General features: G+C 38.6%; 1 protein-coding gene across 5 annotated transcripts in view; it reads left to right on the top strand.

Annotated features, from left to right (window-relative positions):
- Positions 1 to 23,125, top strand: part of LOC131685028 (furin-like protease 1) — a 755,254-nt gene that overhangs the window by 301,758 nt on the left and 430,371 nt on the right. For all 5 annotated transcript variants that reach the window (XM_058968377.1, XM_058968376.1, XM_058968375.1 and 2 more), the window contains one exon: positions 2,043 to 3,037. In XM_058968377.1, the coding sequence (XP_058824360.1) occupies positions 2,390 to 3,037 (648 nt within the window). In that variant the 5' untranslated portion in view covers positions 2,043 to 2,389. The remainder of the gene's footprint in view (positions 1 to 2,042; positions 3,038 to 23,125) is intronic.

Genomic DNA, 23,125 nt, shown 5'->3' on the forward strand with positions numbered 1-23,125 from the left:
AGCTGTAAAATTTTTCTCTTTCATAAAAAAAAATATTTCAACATTGTAACCTCCTAGTTTTAAAATATCCAAAATGTAAAAACAAAAGAATTTGGCACCGCCAAGCTAACGCATTTGTGCCTATCAAATAAACGAAATGAATAAAAAAAATGGACCCCTATATCAAAAAGTTTGATCAAGAGTGAAATACACGCTACAAGGGCTTCTATAGAGAGTCTAACATGGCACATAACTGATCAAGCAGTCTTCTCTCCGCTCAATTTCTCACAGTTTCTCAAAGGCGAATCAATCATTACATTTGTCGTATGAGAGTTTGTTATCCTTTCAAATTTGCGCCAATGTATATACAAACGTCTTGTCGCTGCGGAATGACACGTCTACAAACACCTTAGGGTGTCCAGCGTGAATTGGAAAATCGAAGGCAAAAAGCAACTTCATTGTCACGTTTTTGTGATAATTATACCGCATTATTTTACTGGTTGAGTGTGACACTTGACTCCCGTTATTACCGGGTGGTAGATTTCTGGAGACGGTGACAATTTGATTCTTGTCAAAGTTAGATGTATTCTTTATCAAAAATGTTGCAAATCCGAAAATAGCGGTACTTATTTAAATTAGGAACCGGTATTTCGGTATCACAATTGAGGCGGAATTCCCGGAATTTACCATACCGGTACTATCAATACCAAAGCCCTATGTATCACTCGATGTTTTATCCGCGTTTCGACCGGAGCTCTCACAAGACACAAATCGAAGGACGCATAATTCCAAACGACAACTTGTTGCTCACCCCGCTCGGCTCCCGTGGTGGTGGTGGAATGCGTCCTTCAATTCAATATAATACAACAATGACATCGAGAGCCAACAAAACCGTTCGGAATTTAATTTCAACTCCCTTAAACATCGTTTCAGCCAATGCTCTCTGCTCGTTCGCCAAATGATGCACGGAATTCAATTACAGAAATTGAGCATCGTTTCCATTGAGGAGCTGTTGTTTTCTACTGTTTTCGTTCCAAACAAGTCTCGAATCTTTCAAACAGGGGGGTGGGGGTGCAGGGAATGTTTATCAAGTTCAGATTTTTTGTTAGCTACTACATGCTGTTGGCAGCTTCTTCTACGGTACTAATAGCGATGATGATGATGATGCAGTAGCATCGCCCCAAACTGCATTTTCGTCCTGGATTCGATAGCTCCGTACTTATCCTTCCTGCCAGGTTTGACCTGCAATCAAACCGAAGAAAAACACGACCGCAATCAATCTTTCACTTGATACAAGGCAAAACTAATATTGGCTCAATTTGGCTTAGGGCTGATCCGGACGGGTTTTGCACTTTTATTCCAGTCTAATCGGATTGGGGAACGGTTCACCAAACCGTGGACCAGGAACGGGAGATGAATAGCAGAAGGGGGGCTTTTTCATAATCATCACTACCACAAAAGTTGGCTGTGGGTTGGCCACACAGTACGGCTATCATCACTCAACGGGTGGCGTAGAAAGCAGCACTCAGAAGTCAACGGGGAAAAACTTGCACTTTTTGCACCTTCCAGCCCGGCTGCTCCTCCTCCTCCGTTCGAGATCGTAATTAATGGATATTGGCAAAGTTTTCCGTCATTAGGGCGGTTAATATTTTATTCATGATCGCATCGGATCCGCCGCTCATCTAAAATAGAGTGAAAACCGTGCTGAACCGATCGGGTCCGGAATTAATCTTGTGTGCCGGTTTGGGAAATGGTTCTACCGGAACGAATGGGCGGTTAGTAGCCGTCGCCGACTCTAGGGAAAAACCCTCTGACCATCAATTTATCGCAGCTGAGACGATGGACGGGCCAGGGAACCTAACAGATTAACGACTGTAGCTTGGATTTAAGAAATTGAATAAACTGGCCTGGTTATTTAGTTAGCAGAAGAAATTAGCTGATTGATGAGTGTTTGAATTTACTAACATCAGATCGATTATCTTGCTACTTTTAAAACACCTAAAACATTTTTTTTTACATTTTGTTAATGGAAATTTATGTCTTTCTCGTTTCCCTTTTTTCAGAACCCGTCATGTAACCACGATGCACTGAACCTGTGCCAACTGAGACCGCCTCGATAGGATACCCGGTAGCGAATAAATTCTCATCAACAACTCAGATACAAAAAAGCTGTTGAAAGCAACAAATGAAATTAATAATAATCACACACGCACACAAAATTACTCAATCCCTACTACTCGGAACAGGTACTGTATACTCTCCAGTGAAATTAAGTACGAAAAGTGATTTAGTTTAAGCTATAAATACAGCGGACAAACCTGCGAGTCACGTGTGTGTGTGCGTGCGAGTAATCAATGATCCGCTGGCTACTCGCAGCTCGCGCCAGTCGACACACGAACCGTTTCCCCAAATGAAGTCCGAAGCAGCTGCAACTGGTTGCACTCAGCCCTCAATTCTGGAATCGGACGTTAGATGGACAGATAGTGGGAAGATTTCAAACTCCGGCGGGGGTGGTGGCACTAGCTACGATCCTTACCGACGAAAAAGTGCCAAATTCAACGACCTTCGGGAACCACCAGGCCCAGCTGAGGCCAGGTCCTACACCACCACCACAACGATGACGACGACACCATTCCAGTCATGCACAGTGCACAGTCGTCGAGTGCTGCACGGGGTGTCGTGCGCCTCCCCGATGATCACAACAGCCAGCAGGCCTTCCCCCGCTTTCCGGTGGCACCGATTTCAGCCGATAGTGTTACTGTACATAGTCGTAGCGGTAGTGTTAGTAGATGCAATTTCCGTGGTACACTGTGATGCAGATATTAGTGGTAAGAGCGGCAGCAGCAGCAGCAGCAGCAGTAGTAGTAGTAGTACTAGGCAAATTAGTTCCAATAGTGTGGATCCGCCGGCGGGCGGCGGTGTGAGTGGGAGCGTGACCAAGGATCACTACGAAGGCAGCGGACACTACACACATCACTGGGCTGTGCACATTCCGAACGGGGACGAGCGGCTCGTGGAGCAGGTGGCCGAGGAGCACGGGTTCGTCAATCTGGGAAAGGTGAGTGGAGATTGGAGTTTTATTCTTAGAATATTAGAGTTTATTGTTTTACTCAAGGCAGTCAGTTGAAACCGTTTTTCATCGCATGCTTCACCAACAACATGTCTCTGATTCCATGAGCAGGTTTTACTATAGTGTTTCTGTCTGCAGGCAAAATTGTTGCAAATGGTATTTATATAAAATTAAGAAAAAAATTATTTTTTAAATGATTATATAAAATTTGTTTATCGAGAATAGATCTTTTGCAAGAATTAAGATCTACACACTCAATTCGCCTCGGTAACTTCCCAACAGCCGCATAGACAGCAAATTTAGAAACTGATATCGCAAAAAAATGTGAAATGAGATTTTTTTCCTGATTTTTGGCGACATATTTCCCGAGTATCAGCTATTAAACGTCACTTTTACTGAGATCTCAGCCAAACAGTTTCGGCAAAAGACTCGAAAAAAACTGAGAGAATTTTTTTTTGGTAAAATCATTTTTTTTCTCCATAAAGAAGAAAATTGTTTAAATCCATTTTTGCGCGTGAAGAGCACAAAACCTATAACTAAATTACTTATGGATTTTGCTTTTCGACTTGGTCTCATCAGAATTCGACACTAACTTAGTGACAGGAATAAACAGCGCCGGATTGACGCTAGCTACAACAAATGCAAAATGTATTTCTGAGCGGGACATCATGCAGGACTATGGGTTTGCTCACAAACACAGTCTTTTTGTTTTTTGGAGCTGGTGTCAAACCGGCGCTAGCTTAGTCCTGTTATCAAGTTAGTGTCGGATTTTGATGAAACGAAGTCGAAACACAAATTCCGTAACTAATTTAAGAATTAAGATACCACAATGGTGAGTTCCAGATTAGAAAACTTTCTATAAACGCAACAATATGAGTGTTTCCGGAATGGGATTGACGAGTAGATGACGGAACTCGATGTTTCAGGCCATTTTGAAATCCCAGGATGGCGACTTCCGGGTGAGAAAGCGATATATAACCTCAGCAATATGCGCTTTTTTCGAAATGGGATTGACGAGCCAATGCCTATATTTCTATATTTAGGCCATTTTGAAATATGACATAACGACTTCCGGTTTGGTAAACTCGCTATAACCTCAACAGCAAGTGTATTTTCTGGATTGGATTGATAAGTAGATGACGAAAATGGATGTTTTAGGACCTTTTGGAATCCAAACTGGCGACTTCCAGTTTAGAAAACTCTATAACTTAAACAATATGGATAGTTTTGCAATGCGATAGACTATTGTATGCCGGAAATCGATATTTTAGATCAAATAGGAATCCAAACGACAACTTCCAGTTTAGAAAACTTTAACAATATGGTAGTTTTTAGAATGGGGTTGGTGAGTAGATGACAGAAATCGATGTTTTGGGCCATATTGAAATCCAAAATGGCGACTTTCGAATAGAAAATTTACTATAAACGCAACAGTATGGGTATTTTCGTAAAGAAAATGGACGAGGGGAGGACGGAAATCGATGTTTTTGGCCATTTTTAAATCCAAGATGGTGATTTCCGGTTTAGAAATCGCTCTGGTACCTCAACAATATGGGTATTTTTCGAATGGGATTGACGAGTCGATGCGGGAGATCGATGTTTAAGGCTATTTTGAAATACAAAATGGTGACTTCCGGAAACCTATAAACTCAACAATTCGCGTGTTTTCGGAATGATGACGCAAATTGATGTTTTAGGCCATTTTGAAATCTGGAATGGAGACTTCCGGTTTAGAAAACTTTATAACCTCAACAATACCGGTTTTATCCGGAATGGGATTGACGAGTACATGACGGAAATCGATGTCTAGGCTAGATTGAAATCCAAGATGGCGACTTCTGGTGTAGAAAAAGTTCTATAACCTCAACAATAAGGGTATTCTCGGAATGAGATTGACGAGAAGATGACGGAAAGCTATGTTTCAGACCATTTTGGAATTCAAGATGGCGACCTCCGGTTTGGGAAACTCTTTAACTTCAATAATATGGATATTTTGGGAATGGGGTGAACGAGTAGATGACGAAAATCGATGTTTCAGGCCATATTGAAATCCAAATAACGACTTTTCGTTTAGAAAACGATCTATAACCTCAACAATAAGGGTTTTTTTAAATAAGATTGACGAGTCGATGGTAGAAACCGATGCTTAGGTTTTTTTGAAAACCAAGAGGGCGACTGCCTGAACTGAAAACGTTCTATATCGTCAATGATAAGGTATTTTAGGAATGGGATAGACGATAAAATGAAGGAAATCTATGTTTTATGTTATTTTGTAATCCAAGATGGCGACTTCCGGTTTAGAAAAAACTATAACCTCAACAATATGGATATTTCGGGGATGGGATTGATGAGTAGATGATGGGAATCGATGTTTTAGGCCAAAGATTTCCAACCTGGGGAACGCGAACCCCTTGGGATCCTTGAAGCAGCTGGGGTTCCGCGAATAATGTCTTTTCCGGATCTATACTGGAGTTTCAAGAATTTCTTTTCGTGGCAGACCATGGGGATCCACAACAACCCAGGGTGATTTTGAAAGACCCCTAGAGTGCCGTGAAAAGGTTAATGAAGGTCCGCGAAGATGAATATCTTTTCCGGTCGATATTGAAATTTAAAGCTTTTTCGCAACAAACAGAAATTAAAATATTGATATCAAACAAAATCGATCTTCATAAATAGTATTACATCGAATAAATGAATCAGCCACAAAAAATAAAAGTATCTGTAAAGCGAGAAAATATAATTTCGATTGACTTAAAAAAATCCTTTGATCTACAGTCATGTTGAATTGTTAGTAAAATGGAAAACGGATCTTCATCTCAAGGAAGTAACATATATACAGTTACACCACGTGAGAAACTGTATATAGATAACGTTAAAAAGTTTAGCTAAGGCAGAACATTTTATTGCGATGAACAACAAGCAACACGGCATTGAATACGACAACGTTAAAAAAAGATCCGGAATGTATGGATGACGATAAAATTGAGACTGTCTGTGGTATCCTTAGCAGCATTCAGAAGAAAAGTTTCGGATACGCTCAGGATTCTGCTTCATTCATGCATCATTCTAATAAGACTATTAAATATTCTGATAAAATACTACTTAGAATGTTGAGGAAATTCAGAATTTTGCGTAATTTGACGTTGAAAAGAAGATCCTGAATGGGGTGGGCGTAGCGTAGTTGATAAATCGGTTGCCTTGTACGCAGCGCATCTGGGTTGTTCCGACCCCGCACATAGAGTTAGAAATTTTTCATAAGAGATTTTTGTAGCCCGAAGAGGCGAATGACCTTAAGGTTAAAACCTCTATAATCGAAATAAAAAAAGAACCTGAATATATGGATGACGATAAAATTGAGGTGCGCCTACACGACCTAGCGCCGCGTATTAGACCAGATTATATTAATAGATTTATGTTAAAATACGGAGAATCCGTTACTTAAGGAAACAATTTCAGTGTCATTCCCAAAGGCATTCGTGTTGTTAAAATGCGGTTGGCAACTAACGCTGTGTACCTACCCTGGTCAGATTCCTACAATGCCGATAAACATTTACGATTTACGACAGCGACCCATAAAAGCAAAAAACAAATAAGAACTTCGGACATCTTGAAAGCTGCACCAATCAAGACATTAATTTGAACAATAACACTGCAGAGATGGCAAATGGGTTGACTCCTAAGTTGTGGACAACACAGCTAATGCATTAGCGCTAAGAAATAGGTTCTCAACACGCAGCAGCAAGCTACATCCACCAGATCCTCCTGTCTGCGGTAACTTTGTGTGGGTGTATATGGGTCCGCTACAATCCAGGGTGATTTCGAAGGGGTGCGTGAAACGAAGAAGGTTGAGAACTGCTGTTTTAGGCAATTTTGAAATCCAAGATTGCGACTTCTTGTTTAGAAAACGATGGGTAACCTCAACAATATGAGTATTTTCGGAATGGAATCGACGATTGAATGTCGGAAATCGATGTTTTAGGCCATTTTGAAATTCTGATTCCAATAGTGCCTAGACACAGCTTCATAACCCTCTTGATTATTAATCATAAGTTTCCAGTGCAAAATTTAAATTAAATTGAAATTTTTATATTTGAGACTACATGAAGTACGAAATATATTCCCAAAAAGCATTTATGTACTCGAATTTTGCTTGGTTCGTTTGTCAGAGCCCTTCGGGAGTAGAGAAAAGTGGGTCTTAACTGTATGAACAACTCTCTATAAAACAAACAAAACGGAAGAAAGTTATCGAGGAAATGGTAGAAATCGTTGCAATAAATACATTTTGATGCATGAAATGGCCACTTCTAGTTGAGCAAACTTATTGATGTGCCTAACATTACTAGTATTTTCAGAATGGGGTGCAAGAATTAATGTCAGTAAGCGATTTTCGATACCATATTACAATTTTAAATTGCGCCATCTGGTAAAGCAAAGTTTTCGGTGGCTTTAACAATAAGGGTATTTTTATTGCCTAGCTAGATTCCCGAATCCGCAAGTCAATATACGACAACTTGAAAATTTAAAATGGCGACTTTCGATTGCTATTTACTCGGCAAACCCGTTCCAAAAACACCCGTATTGTAAGGGTTTTGATAAATTTTGCACGGCCGGGAGTCGCCATCTTGAAATTTAAAATGAAGTCACTCATCGATTTACGTCATCTACTTGTCACGCCCGTGTCAAAAATACCCATATTGTTAAAGTTTTGGACAAGTTTGTTCAACCGGAAGTCGCCATCTTGAATTTCAAACTGAGGCACAGTGGTCACCTTCCATACAAAAGTCGGATAAAACCTCAAAAGTGGCCCGAATTTGATGAAAACCTCACATTAGGGAGATTTTGTGGCGCTGAATTCATATTTGATATAAAGTGCACTATATCTGAAAATTCATATTCAAAAAAATTGATGTGGTGAATTTTTAGCAGAATACACATTATTTCAATTGTTGATAATGTTAGGAGACATTTATAAATTATATTCCGAACCCTGGGTAATCAAAACTACCATGCGTCTCCTTTAGACATATCATGAAAAATCGCCATTTTTCATACCTCGGGGTAGAAAGGGGCAAAACAAGACATTCATTTTCGGAAAGTACAATCATTTTCAAGTATCATTAATTAAAATCGATCTTTCCGAACTGTAAAAAAGTACAGCCATTTTGAACATTATAATTTTAATTTAGTGCACGATTTATCATTTGTTCTTCATATCGAGCGAGAATAAAGGCTTGTAACGACCAAATCGAATGGCAAGTATAAGTCCAGCAGATAACTGTCCAAATGAAACCAGCTCGAGCTCAATCGGAATCCTCGGAATCCTAACTAAAAAGATATATCCATTTGAATACAGTATTTTTCCAGTATTGTTCATCTATTTCACTTTTGAAATCTGTCTTTCGTCCTCAAGACTTAATATTTTGAGGAGACACTATTCACCCTTGTTACAAACAGATAAAGATATTAAATTATGAAAAACCCAAAATGAAATTTTGAAGTTTTGTCCGGATAGGTGACACTGTATGACGTCTCTCATCGATTTCCGCGTAATCCCTGTTCCAAAAGATGGGTACTTAAGTTAAGATTCTAAAAAGTTTTGCTCAACAGGAAGTCGCCATCTTGGATTTCGAAATGATATCGTTCATCGATTTCCGTAATCTACTTGTTACGCCCGTTCAAAAAATGCTCATATTGTTAGAGTTTCGGATAAGTTTGTTCAACTTGAAATTGCCATTTTAAATTTCAAACTGACCTCACTCATCGATTTCCGCGCCACGTTTCAAAAATATAAATATCTTCAAGATTTGAAAAAAATTGCTCAACCGGAAGTCACCCTCTTGAATTTTAAAATGACGTCCTTCATCGAATTTCGTCATCTACCTGTCACGCCCGTTGTTAATATTGTTCAGATCGTAAAAAGTTTTGCTCAACCGGAAGTCGCCATCTTGGATTTCAAAATGGCGTCAGATATCGGCATTTGGCGTTTACTTGTCAAGCTCGTTCCAAAAAAAAATATTGACTACGTTTTAGAGAATTCTGTTAATGCGAAAGTTTCAATTTTGATTTTCAAAATGGTCGCATGCATCGATATTTGTCCTCTACTCGTCAAGCTAGTTCCAAAAATACCCACATTGGTTAGATTTTAGAGAATTCCTCTAAACCGGAGGCCTCCATCGTGGTATTCAAAATGGCCTCAGACTTTAATATTTGGCGCCTACTCGTCAAGCTCGTTCCAAAAACACCTATATCGATTAGGTTTTGGAGAATCCCGCCAAATCGGAAGTCGCCATTTTTGTTTTTAAAATGGTCTCAGACCTTGATATTTAGCGTCTGATCGTCAGGCCCGTTCCAAAAATACCCATGTTGATTGGGTTTTAAGGAATTCTAAATGGAATTGGCGTCAGACATCGATATTTGGCATCTACTCGGCAAACCTGTTCCAAAACACCCATATTGATTGGGTTTTAGAGAATTCCGCTGAACCAGAAGACGCTATCTTTGTTTTCAAAAAATGGTCTCATACATCAATATTCGGCATCTACTTGTCAAATCTCTTCTAAAAACACCCATTTTTACTGGGTTCCAAAGAGTCCCACCAAATCGGAAGGATTTCGAAATGACGTAACTCATCGATTTCCGTCGTCTACTTGTTGCGCTCGTTCCAAAAATATCCAATATTCGTCATGAACTCGTCAAACCAGTTGCGAGAATATCTTGATTCACTTCACTTGTATTTTGATCGATTTTTTTATCTGCTATTCTTTACAGTGGTTATGCATGTAGATCTTTAGAACGGTGCTCAAAGACGACCTCAATTGACCTGTGACATCCGTTGAATTTCATACTATATAGAGCATTGTGTCCTGAACTTCAAAGGACATACACAGGAAAAAAAATCATCAACATATTGCTTATTACGATTACGGATCTTAAGTTCTGCATTTCAAAAAGTTCTTGGATAACCATAAGCATCAATTGGACGCAATACTTAATTGAGCTTTGTATTGAGACCCTCCATGGGTATGTATCGAAACACGTACGGAAGGTAACTGGTAACGTTTGTAGATCTTTAGATCTTCACTCCAGGAAAATCTTGGAATACTTGGAACATGGCTAAATATAAATATACCTACCTATCTATTTTCTTTTATTACAGAGGTTTCAACCTTGAGTCATTCGCCTTTTTCTCGGGTTAAAAAATCTCTTTGGAAAAATTTCTAACCACATGTGCGACACAGAATAGTTTTTAAGTTATATAATTATTCAATTTTGTAAGCTTCTTTTACAAAAGGAAATTCTATAAGAATGCGAAGAGAATTTTTTTTTACGAATTAAATCCAAATAACGAACATTGATTTACTACCCAATTCAATTTGCGAACCTCCGGTTTGGTTCTTAAATGAAGGTTCCAGTTTATTAGATTTTATTGCTTTACTCAAGGCAGTCAGTTGAAACCGTTCCTCATTGTGTGTTTCATCAACAACATATCTCATATTCAGGAGCAGCTTTTTCATATAATAACATTACTCCAAATGATATTTATATGACATTGTAGTAGGAAATGTATTTTTAACAGATTTTTTCCCCAAAAAAGTGTCTTCTACCTTTCAAAAGAATTAAGATACTAAACCCAAACGAAGCACAATAGAAGTTGATTTCCTGAGGCCCAAAACTGGAAGAAAAGGCAAAAAAAAACATTTGGAATGGATTAAACTATTTTGCTTATTAACGGCACAAGACCTGATTTAAATTACTTTTGATTTTTACGTTTCGAACTCATCTCGTCAGTAACTAGCACCAACTTGGTGTCTAGTTAGACGATGTATCTAAACCAGTACCCCAATTAGCACCAGTCAGACACAATCATCTAAACAATCAAACGACATATGTAAACACCTAAAGCAATTAGCTTGTCCCGAGTGATGTCCCGGGAAGAAAATACAGAAGCTCTGGTTTGCCGACGATAAAGCGAATACGAACTCTTGTATTTTTGGTTGAAGAAGCAAACGCCTGGCATTATGCAATAAATTCCCCGTTTGGTTTTTTGTGTGTCTAACTAGTGCTAATTTGGGTTCTAGTTTTGATACATTGTCTAACTAGACACCCACTTGGTGCTAGTTACTGACGAGATGTATTCGAAACACAAAAATCATGCTTAATGTCTGTCTCACTGATCCAATTTGGAACCACCGTCCAGTTTTAATGGTGCACCAATAAGGATCTAATTCATTTCGGTAATTGTTCGCGTGACAAAAATGTTTCCACCCAATTGATGTGCGTGAGCCGGAAGCATATGCTCGATATGTGACAATTTCAATTACAGAGTTTTCTCGTCCGGCAACCGGTCGGCACGGTACAGGGACATTCGTTCGATTTATTGTCCCTGGCGGAAGCGTTCAGCGTGATGGGATGCCAGATAAAATGTAGAAAAAAGTACGCATAATAGCGTATTGGTTCGTTGTTGCGTGTGGAACAATTTAATTTACTATTTTGACATTTTGTTTCTCCAATGGAAAACTGATTCCCGCTCCGTTACGTTCTGAGTTTGACACATTAATTATTAATAGTTCGATCAACGATTTAGTCGCAAATGGCTTTCTGTTTATTTGATGTATCAAACCGGCGGCGGAAATTGGTCCTGAGTGAGACAGTTAACAAATCGAACTCAATTTTCCTAAAGCATTCACCTAACTACGGTCCCCAAAGGATAAATATTTACAACCCGTTATACGGCAGCAATCATTATGTTAGAAGCACCACCACCGGAAATTCATCAACCGGCTTCCGCAACCCTTATCAAAGTTAATGTATGTACACATGTCGGGCACACATGCGGTTGCGGTCAGCTATGCTTTCGATACATGGTCGATTCTCAGCGAAGCAAGTGTGTAGGAGGATCCGGTTTTGATCGATCCCTCTGGATAGGGAGAGAATAAGTTTAAATTTGTAAGTTTTTTTTTGTTCGGAGAATTTGGAGGTGAGCGCACGATATTTTTTTCGACGCACAGTGTTTCTTGTCAAAAAGATAGACGGGTAATGTTTTGGGACACAACCGATTGTCTTCTTACGGTATCATCTGACCATCCATCAACATGCTTCTCATTTGACTAGTGAACAATGAATGAAGCACAAACATACATGCGTGCCAATGGTATATAACTTGCCAATGTTCGACCTGGTCTCTTAGATACTCCATACTGATATCACTGCCTGAAATAAACTGGAAAATTTCGGTTTGCCACGAAGGCAGTCTCCAAAACATTGCCAAATAATTCTGCTCATTTCATCTATTTGAGAAAAAATCAATCCAAGAATCTCTCTTTTAGGGAGATTAAAACCAATGAAAGAGCTTCATATTTTTAATGAGTATTCCAAAGACACTATTGACACCATTTCAGCGGAGAAGATCAAATTTGAAATGCAATTTCAATCAAAAGTTGCGTAATTACTTCAAACAGACAGGAGATGAGACGATGCTGTAGTATGGGAAGGTGACCATTTGAATAATGCAAATCTTTTTGTGAAATGTATCGAGCTTGTCAGCATGGTATATCAAAAGTTATATTTAACGAATTGGCGTAAAAGGGGCCATCCGAAAACATCAAGCAACATTAATAGGAAGACTTCGAATCTTCAACAAAGTTGTTGGAAAAAGTAAACTTTTCTCAGAAAAGTTTGAATGTTTCGTGTTTCACTCGTCAGTAACTGAAACCAACTTGCTGCCAGTTAGACGACCAAAATTGGCGCCAGTTAGACACGAAACCCAAACAGTTCACAACTTTGGATATATCGTTTAACTGGCAGCAGTAGGTGTCTAAGTTAGGTCCCTCATGCGCAAAGTGGGTTATCGATTTTTTTTTGTAATCTCATCATGTTTGCTTGAAAAAAAGTTTGTAAATAAATATCACTACTAGGGAGATTTTCTTTAAAACCGCCTCACTGTATGAAAATATCTATGACGTCCATAAATTGCTAATAAGGCGTAATTGACAAACGCAATTTGACCAAAAGGGCGGTCGTTTGACCGTAAGACGAATTCACTTCAAATAAATGCCAATATTTTGTACTAATTTTTGGTTATTGTGTGAAGTATTGTAAATCGTTGACAGCTATAAGCTAAATCAAATCTGTGCTTTTCGAATGGCTGATTTTGATTCGAAGTTATGTTAGCCCTATCAATAAAATTATTCCGAAAACGTAAATACAATTTGTGCAAATATATAATCAAAGTTGTTCCAAATTAAGTACCATTTTATGTCTTCATTCAATTAGCTAGCTATTACTAAGTAGGGAAAGTTATGAAACTTTAGAGCTATAGTACTCAAGTGGGAGGAAGGATGTGTTATATACAGATCGGAGAACTAGAAGTGGCAGGGTTTTAGATACAGGCTTGAAATCTTACGAACTAATCTTTTGTATTCTGCTGATAGGGGTCGCGCTTAAGCAGGTACGAATCGCTCAAGCTTACCATCATGTCTCACGACAAAGACAGACTTGTCCCTCTTTACGATGAGAACCGACGAAAGAGAAGGCACGTAGGATCACCTCTAGAAGCCTGTCGACGATTCACAGCATCACTGACTAGTGCTGCTGTTCATCTCTGTTGGTCTTTCATATGCTGCTTCTGTTCAAGCTTTTTAATGTTCTTTTTTATGTTTCCGTTGTAGTGGTTTTAACCCTTTGGTCATTCGCCTCTTTTTTGGATTAGGTAAACCTCTTAGGGTATCAGAGGGGCGACCTTGAATAGACAAACTATATTTCTCGTTGTGGACTTTTTTCCGAAGACCTATCGCGTCTACGTACTTACCAGGGAAGTTGAGATTGATGGCGTCTTCTCCGGCGTGGGGTTTAATTGCGAAGATCTGCTGAACTATGAGGTTGGCTCCTTAAAGAAACGTTTACTTTAGTCAAAGAAAATTCTGAAATGCTGGCAATCGAGTTCCGTAAAAATTGCGGACGATAAGAAACCAACTTATTCTCCATCAGTTTCGTTTCGCGTTACTTTCGCTTGATCTGCTCTCCCAAAACTTTGTTCTTTCCGACCGGCTTCGTCTATCTGTTCGTCTTTATGTGCAGCGGATCATGAACGCGGGCGTCGTTGCAAACAATTGGGTCACTGTGCCAATAAGATACGGTTTAGTAAATATAAATCGTGAGGATGATTGTTGAAATGGCGATGTTGAAAAGTGTTCATACTGTGGGGAGACTCCGCATGATTTATCGACATGTCCCACATACAAATTGCGTGAGGATAAATTGAAGCTTTCACTAAACTTTTCGGAAGTCGGGAAGTACACTGAGTTCTGAGTGTTCCAAAATTCAGGTGAATTCATCTCAGAGCTGCAGGCGGTTAGTTTCAATTTTTTTTTGTTAAAACATGAAAGGCAATTTCTGATCAAATTATCCGTAAATACCGTAGATCTATATGGCATATGCAGAATAACTCATGTTGTGAAGAAGGATATATATCAATCTAAATCCAAATTTGGCTCTATTGAATTTAGATCTTAATCAAGGATGGCTCTGAACTTGAGCTTGAATTTCAACTTAAAAATTCTTAGTCCGAACTCCAACATATAACAAGTTAATTCAAGGAGTATATATTAAGAACGACATTTTCGAAGAATGAAATTATATTTTTTTTAAATGTCGATACAGAGAGAGTTAGTCTAGTCGCACCAAAGATAGATAATTGATGCGAATCTTTTCAAAATTTTAATACCGGCAGCTATCTTGAAGCAGTAGCAGCAAATCTTTTCTCTAAATCAAAATAGTAGTTTTTCAATTTGAAAATTTGTTTCAATTGTTATTTATACTAACAAAAGAAACAGAATCAACGCTCAGTTTCCTCGATTTATCTACCTAAGAATTTCAAAAGTAACACCCGGTTTGAGTTGAAAACCATGAATTATGAAATATGAAATTGAAAATTAGCTAACTTTTCCATCATAGAACAGCTCATGAATAAAAGAAGGCAGTATATTCTTTAAAATGTGTTAAAAACCTTTCAACAATTGAGATCAGTAACATAACGAATCGCAAATTAATTTGGCTCGTAAAAAAGTATGAGAGAATCACGATTCTTTTTAACTGTTTGCGATTCACTGAAATAATGTTTGTTAATTATTATCTCAACATAATACAAAGCAAAACAGAGAAAGTTGATTGGACAGTTTTCCAGATACAGAATTCGTTCTCCAAAAACCATTCTACCAGGTTTATGTCAGTCCTTGATTTAACAGCCCTGTCAGATGTCTGCGCTTCTGCTGCGTGTTGAGATCCTCTTAATGGGGGTGAAACATTAGGTGCGTTGTCTGTCGCAGCTTTCGTGCTGTTCAAGATCAGATGTTTTTATTTGTTTTTGTTCTTACGGGTCGCAGTCGGTAGTTTAGCAACCGGTTCTGGTTTAGCATATGACGACTGTGTATCGGTCTTGCCTGTAACAGGTGGATGAAATTTCCTTAGCAGCCTCGGCGCAAGGTTTTCGGTGGTATAGCGGCTAATCACAGAATTAGCACGTAGGAATCTGTTCTGGAAGCGTGACTAATGTTCGCTAACTATATGTGACACCTTGGTATGATTTGCATTGGATGGTCAGGTAGGAGGGGATAGGTTTTGTAGGACGCTTTTTCAAGATACGCACGCCGTTGCGAAGACCCGGGAAGAAGTTCCTCCAAGTATCTTCCTTAACTGTATCCATTTTTGCGTACTTTGATATGAGTTGTTTGATAGCGGCGAGATTAGTACGAGTTGCCAGGTCATGTAGCCTAACTTCAAACAGTGTCATTGTCTATGTACATTGGGATGGTGTAAAAAATGTCATTACATTCGACAACGTGTTTTAAGTTTTTCTGCCTAGCAAATGGTTCTGCTTGGCTAGTGTTTTTGAACATAATCAGTATCTCATGACGTAGATGGTGAAATTGCTCAGTAGTAACTTCTGCTATTTTGAGCTCCATGTTCACCTTCTAAAAACTTTCCGAAGAGATACGAATGCTTTTTAACCCTTTTTTCAACCAAAACAATTTGCAAGGATGGAACAAAGGTTATATTTGATTATTTTCATGGAACTGAAACAATATCAATGGTAATTTCGAAAAAAAAGTAACTTTTCTTCAGTCGGCGCTCTTTTGACATGAACTAGGCTCCACAGTCGTTGTACCACTTTAGCACATCCTTGCTGTAATGACAACTAGTTGGATTTGAAGACAAATTAACTGGACCATCATGGGACTTAATGAAGGGATTGATTTTCATGCCACAGGAACAGATCCCTTGCCAATTCATAATTCATTTTTCGCAACTTCTTTCTCGAAAACAAACTTGAACATTTCCAATAGCGGAATCTTTGTAGAATTTGAGCTCCGGCATGTGTTTGAAATCAGCTTAGGCTTAGGTTTCATCGTCGATGGAAACTCATCCATCGAGTTTCGTCAGCTGAAAACATTGACTTTTCTATTCTAATTCTGACAGTAGAGTAGAGTAGGGTCAAGTAGGTCAGTTTTTTGGTAACCTCGTGCGAAGGTATTTTTACACTGATTTTGACAAACAAGCACTCGTTGAAAAGCTTATACATCTGGCAACGTTCTGTTAATAATGATTTTATGCATGACTAAATAATTTTTAAACTAAATCAAATAAGGGTAAGGTACATTTTTGCGACGTATTTAAAATCTGGAGGTATGATAGCTCACTATATTCGAGATTAATTAAAACAATGTACACGCCTAGAAAATCAGCGGCTCAACTTTTTTACGGGAATGAATAATGTAGAAGAGTTAAAAATTAATAACACATAAAATAAATGCAATCCCTTGACGTAATTCAGTTAAGAAAATGAGGAAGTGGCAAATGATGTTATTTTTCAGTAGCTGCGTCTGGTTTTGTACTTGCAAATGACTTCTTCGGTGTTCTCGTCGTCGTCAGAGTGTGGAATTGAAGTTGAGCATTCCGGTTCACGTGGTTGCTTTGCTAGGTTCCTTTTCCTTCTCGTTTTCGATCATGATATTTTCGATTATCTACGTCACCAACGACTTAAATTAATGTTTCGAACGGAACCTAGCATTGTGTAGAGGCTGATCGAATACTGGCGCCATCTTGTACAGATGCAATTGCGATCTTTATATCCTCTTCACCTCATTTTGGAGTTTTTCGCACGAAATTACGCACAATTTTCCTGTCAAAATAATTCAAATTTATATTATAGTAGTTACTTATAGTGCCCCAAATGGCTGATTTAACGTGCTCCAAGCGGATGTCCGTATTATTTCAAAAATAAAAATGTCGAAAAACCAAGTCTGTTATTAATACCAAATTCGTTACTAATACTTTTTGCATGTATCAGGTAACTAGCAGTTGGGAAATTGTATTCTGAGATTATTATGACTTTCATTAGTTTAGTTTTCGACAAAAATACACCGAAAAAAAATTCAGTTTGGACAAGGAAAAGTTTTCTTCGAAAAATTTGTTGTCTTTGAAAGTGCGCACTTTGAATGTTTAACGGTAGGTAGGGAACATAATTCCAATCTTGAATAAAAATTTCATCCAAATGAAAGATGAATCGAATTTTTAAAATCGATGTTTTTCAGTGGAGGAGTCGATGAAGAATTTTTTCAATATATTTATTCAAAAATTTAACTAATTTTGTGAAAATCACTTCTGCAACATTTTTTTGTATGATTTGTCATTTTTAGACTATATCCCTTTGAAAAAAAAAATGATAAAAAAAGTTTGAACCATTTCAAAAGACAGTCTAGATCATTTTTGGAAAAACAAAGTATGCAAAGTAGCTTTTTGTGACAATGTCTTCATGGTCAGAAAGTTTCATTAAGATCTGAGAGGGTTCTGCCAACTCTGAATACGATTTAGCGCGAAATTCGTCATTATTATCCCTGTTTGCGTCACATTAGCTAGCGCAGACATCGTCAGACTTTGGTGGTGAATAGAGCTATGGAGAAGCACATTGAAGTCTGCTCTCAAAGCCTATCGGCAGATGGTAACGGGTAGTCCAGCCGTTTTCAAAAAAAAAAAAAAAAACATGAATAAAGAAAAATAACGTGACTATCCTCAAAACAAGGAATATATGATAATAGCCGCTCGACACGACATTAAATTACGGAATAATTTATTTTCAAATAGGAGATTTCATTTGTACGTAGCCGTCGTTCATAGTGATCCAGTGGAGCGGTGCTAACAATGCAATAAAATGTTCGCTCTCCGGTGAAACAGTAGGCTAGTAATCAGGTCACAGAAGAACATTGCTTTGACCAAATCATTTTTCTTTGTTATTTATAGTAACCCTACATTGTACAGAATTAGATACAAAATTGTTGTACATAGTACCGATCAGTTAGTGCAAGAATCTAGCTATCGTTCAGTACTTTCAAAAACTCGTAAAATATTTCGGTCGAAATTTTCAAAACCGGGCCCGTATACTGAAATGATAAAAGTAATCTATTTCATAAATGACAGTTAACGTTTCGTCTTTGACTAATCAGCATGGTGTAGCTTGTTTGACCAGTACATAAAGACGTCGAGTCAATGGTTTGAATCTACTTTCTCTTGAGTGAAAGATATAACAAAGTACATTGCTAATATTTAGTGAGATACTTGCTGTACTCAACTGCAGCACAAAGACGAATATGTTGTAGGTTCAAACAATTTCAGTGTATCTCTCTCTATTCCCTTCTAACCCATTATACCGACCCAAACCAATCTGCTTTGCTGAATGAATTGCAACTTGTCAACGAACACCTTGTCAGTCCCTTAAGACCACCCTTCCAGCAAACACCACCACCAGAGACAGGCAGCAAGTCATCCTGTTAACATAGCACGAAACGAGCAGCTTTCCTCCTTTCCGCTTCATCCAGATTTACGGAGCGACTCACATCACCGCACAATAACAAAAAAAAACGAACACCGAAACGTGGAACGAACCCCACGTTGAGACCCTCGTACAACCTACCGTGTGTCGTGCCACAGAAGCAACAGGCGGCAGTCCAATTGCGAAAAAACGAAACAATTCGCACAAACGGAAGTTTCCGGCTTTCTTGTTACTTTCGCACAACGCCATGCGTTGCTCCTCCCAAAGGACTGTTGTGACACCGAAACCGGGGCTTGTTCCACCCAACACATTTCCACCCAGGCCCAGTAGACCCTTTTCGTTTCCGCAGAAAATTGGCACAAGGGTTGCTTGTGTCGGGCACCGTTCAAAGCACAACAAAAGCCGAACAAAGTGCCACAATGTAGTTAGTCAACTGTGATGAGGCACACAAACCTCCACCTACACTCCTCCCACTGCTGACCCTCCCGCACTCACATCCGGACCTCACGCGGAGAAACAAAATAAAACCCAAAACGGAAGAAGATCAAAGGGACCACCAGCAACTACCCAACCGGTCAGGAAAACTAGCTCCATCCAAAAGTGAGGCGAGTTTGTGTGTTTGAAATAGCGACACCCCTGCTGATGAGCTGTGTGCTTTTCCTTGATGGGTGGGTGGTTGGTTGGTTGAAAACGAAGAACAACAATGGCCCGAAAACCGAAAGGGTCATCCCTGTGCTCTGTGTGACACCGAGCTGGACCAACATTTCTAACACCCGTCGCCGCATCCCTGTCGACCCGGGGCGGTTCACGGGTTCACCCTGCGAATGGTGAGATGGGTTGGGGGTGGGCGGATAATGAGCCGAAATGCCGATAGTTTGTGGTTGTCGAAGAGGAGAGAAGGACTTTCAGGACAGGCTGCCGCGTAATTGTTAGGCAGCTGCTAATGGGTTGAGTATTGCCGGTTCGTTTAGTTGGGTAGGCGAAAAGTTTTGTAATGTTTTGATATTTTAGATTTGCAGTTTTTTTATCGTAAATTTTCGTTAATCTATTAAAAAATTAAAGCTTGCATAGTTCAGTGTGATTATCCGTGGCGTTTTTAGGAATCAGATATTGATGACAGTGTGGAAATGTGACCAATGCTGTATGGTGCCGACCAGCACTAGAATCCTACTACGTGAAAGACTTCATCCTCATTTCTGCACCCGCTTTAATTAGTACCCTACTGAACACCCATATTCACGACGATTATCAGAATTTCGTGGCATCCGGAAGCAATCAACCTGAATAACAAAGTGGCGTCAATCATCAATTGCCGACATCTACCGACTACCAGGTTTTAAAAAAATTTAAAAGATCAATTTTGATTACGGTTTTCAGTGGTTTTGTGGACTCCGGAGACAGTAATCCGCCTGCTAGATAATATCGTTTTTACGAATAACATATTGATGATAGTAAGTAAAAGTAAACCAATGGTGCGGATAAGCACTAGAGTCCTACTGTTCGAAAGTTTTCATCTCTATCTGTGCCTGCTCAAACTGGTACTTACTGGACTCCTTGAAGTGCAATTTTGGATACTTGTAGCTGAGAGTAATCTGACGGCTTGAATCCCTTTGAGGGACCAACCAGTGTCTCCGTTAGTGATGTTGAAAAATGTCATTAACTCTCAAAAAGGCAAGGGGTTTCAGAGGCTAGTTGCAGTTCTCTAGTTTCAATGAACTTGTAATTAGAAATACAAATGACCGGGCGTTATCGGACCTTCGATTCTCTCACTGATAAAACAACATAAAAGTGGTTTTTGATTTCGTTGGGTCTTATGAGCGACGCTTCTTGAAGTCACAATTTTAGCTTGTTTTTTTTGGGTTAATGTCACAATTCCTTGCGAATGTTTGCCAAGCATCTAGACATCTCTTTTTAGTCCTGTTAGTGGAAACTTTGCCCCTGCGACCACAATTCAGGTTATCTTTTGCTGCTTCTATATTGGATTGTTGTAGGAACTTTTCAAAACTTAAAACCAACTTTCCTTGCCAATTAAAATGCGAATAAAAAAATAGTGCCTTCAATCTAACGCATCGTTACGAATCTTTTATGATGGACGAACATTATTAGTTTAAAAGTCTATCGCTGAGGTATAACACTTTTTGATACATTAAATGCGAACCAAAATACGGGATCAATTGATAATTATTATAATTATAATTCTCTGTTTGCGTTTTTGTTGGTTCCAACTATCGTCATTTTTTTTTGGGTTTCTCACTCTCAGTACTATTCACGAAAAAATTGTGCAACAAGTCTTTCTCATAACGACGAAGAATAATCAAATTTTGTTGAAATATAGATTAACGTGCAATGTTCCTATTCTGTAAGTTTGGCGAATTTTTTTAAGGTAATGATAAGATAAATTTGGCAAAGTTTCTTTCTATAAATTAACCTAACCAGAAAATTTAACCCAGCAAACGTAAGAAAGTTTAGCTCGCACATCGCAAGAATTGGAAATTATCCCATCGTAAACTTGAAAACGACTCGAGGTAATAAATGTCACAGTTTCGAGAGTGCCGGATATTTACCGCCACAGATAAATTTATTATCACCGAAAAATACAAACAAATAATTCGAAATCGATCAGGATTTTTTTTGGTCTGGCAAGCAATCTGCAGTTGCGGCAAAAGAAGTCGGCAAATTTTTGTCACAACCGAGGCTATGAACCAGGACAGGGAATTTATTACAAAAAGGCGTCACCAAATCTTGGTGACGGTTTCTACGTAGTGCGGTAATTTCGTGAATAACCTTCACTTTTAAAGCTTAACAATAGCTAATATACTAGAAGTACACATGATATAAACTACATTAATACTGCTCAGTTTGAAGCGTTTTACTTCAGACGGAGCTAATTGAAATCAGAAGTGCATGTGCCGAAAGTTTGTATGTCTGTTCCATTTGACCGTGTATTATTATACGGCTGAAATAACACCTTGACAATTTACGAAAACCAAGTAACAATATGCCAATAGAATTCAAATTTTAAATATATATCTTGGTTACGATTTCAACACGAAGATGTTAACCGAATGTATTTAGCAGAAAATGATCCACATTTCTAAACTACGGGGCTGACAAAAGTGTTATTTTTAACATATCGAACGTGGGTAGTACCACGTTCCTTATGTGATAGAACTGGACACAATGTGGCTTCTGAAAAGCCATATTTTTCTTTTTTCAATGAACATTCTACTTTGTTAAAAGGCGGCTTTCGTTTACGAGCCTCACGATTCCGTTTTTTTGGAGCTAGCGTCAATTCAGCGCTAGCTTAGTCCTGTCACTAAACTAGTGTCGGATTCTGATGAGACGAAGTCGAAACGCAAATTTCATAACTAATTTAGGTATATTTTCCACCACATTCAAATCTCCCACAGAAAAAACTCGAGTTCATCAAGTTAGAGCAGAATTGGAGATTTTAAAATTCCGACCTATTTCTTCGGTCCAATTGTCAATGCTCGTTTTACCACAGTGTGAATCTAATATTTGACCGAAGTCCATCTCACATATTTACAAAGAAACGCTGAAAATTTCTTCAAAACCGAAGAACGTCAATACGACCAATGACAAAATTTGGAAAAACTACCTCCCAAGAATAATATGGCCAGGGACTGCGATAATAATTTTCAATGTTTTGTCGCAACCACAAGCCATCATTTTGGTTTTGAAAAGGGCATCAATCAGCCAAGTCCGACATCCACTGATCATCCTGTTTCAAATGACATCCATGTCGCCAAATAAATAGACCGAGAACAAAATCGACAGCCATATGTCAGAGGTGCGTAGTATGCGAAAGCCGCCATCCTGAATCACAAAGTGGCGTCAATCATCAATGGTCGACATCTACCTACCATCAGGTTTCAAAAAACATCAATTTTGCTTATTATTTTCAGTGTTTTGTTGACTGCAGAGACCAGAAGCCGACATCCGGAACTTCAAAAAGGACGTCAATAATAAATTTTCGTCAGCTATGACATTTACAGTCTGCCTATCCCCTATCCCAAACTGTTCTAAAAATAGAACAGTTTCGACATTTAGGGAAATCAACGAATTTCGAGAATTTTTAGAATTTAACGAAACGGCATATTGTTAAAAATTTGTAGGATCTTGCAAATTTTTTAAAATTTAGAGAATTTTTTGATTTTTAGAATTTCAAATTTATGGAACTTTTCAACTTTTTTGAAATTTATATTTTTATAATTTAAAATTTTTTTGAGTTC

Source organism: Topomyia yanbarensis, chromosome 2 (assembly GCF_030247195.1).
Source record: "Topomyia yanbarensis strain Yona2022 chromosome 2, ASM3024719v1, whole genome shotgun sequence".
Taxonomy (NCBI): Eukaryota; Metazoa; Arthropoda; class Insecta; order Diptera; family Culicidae; genus Topomyia; species Topomyia yanbarensis.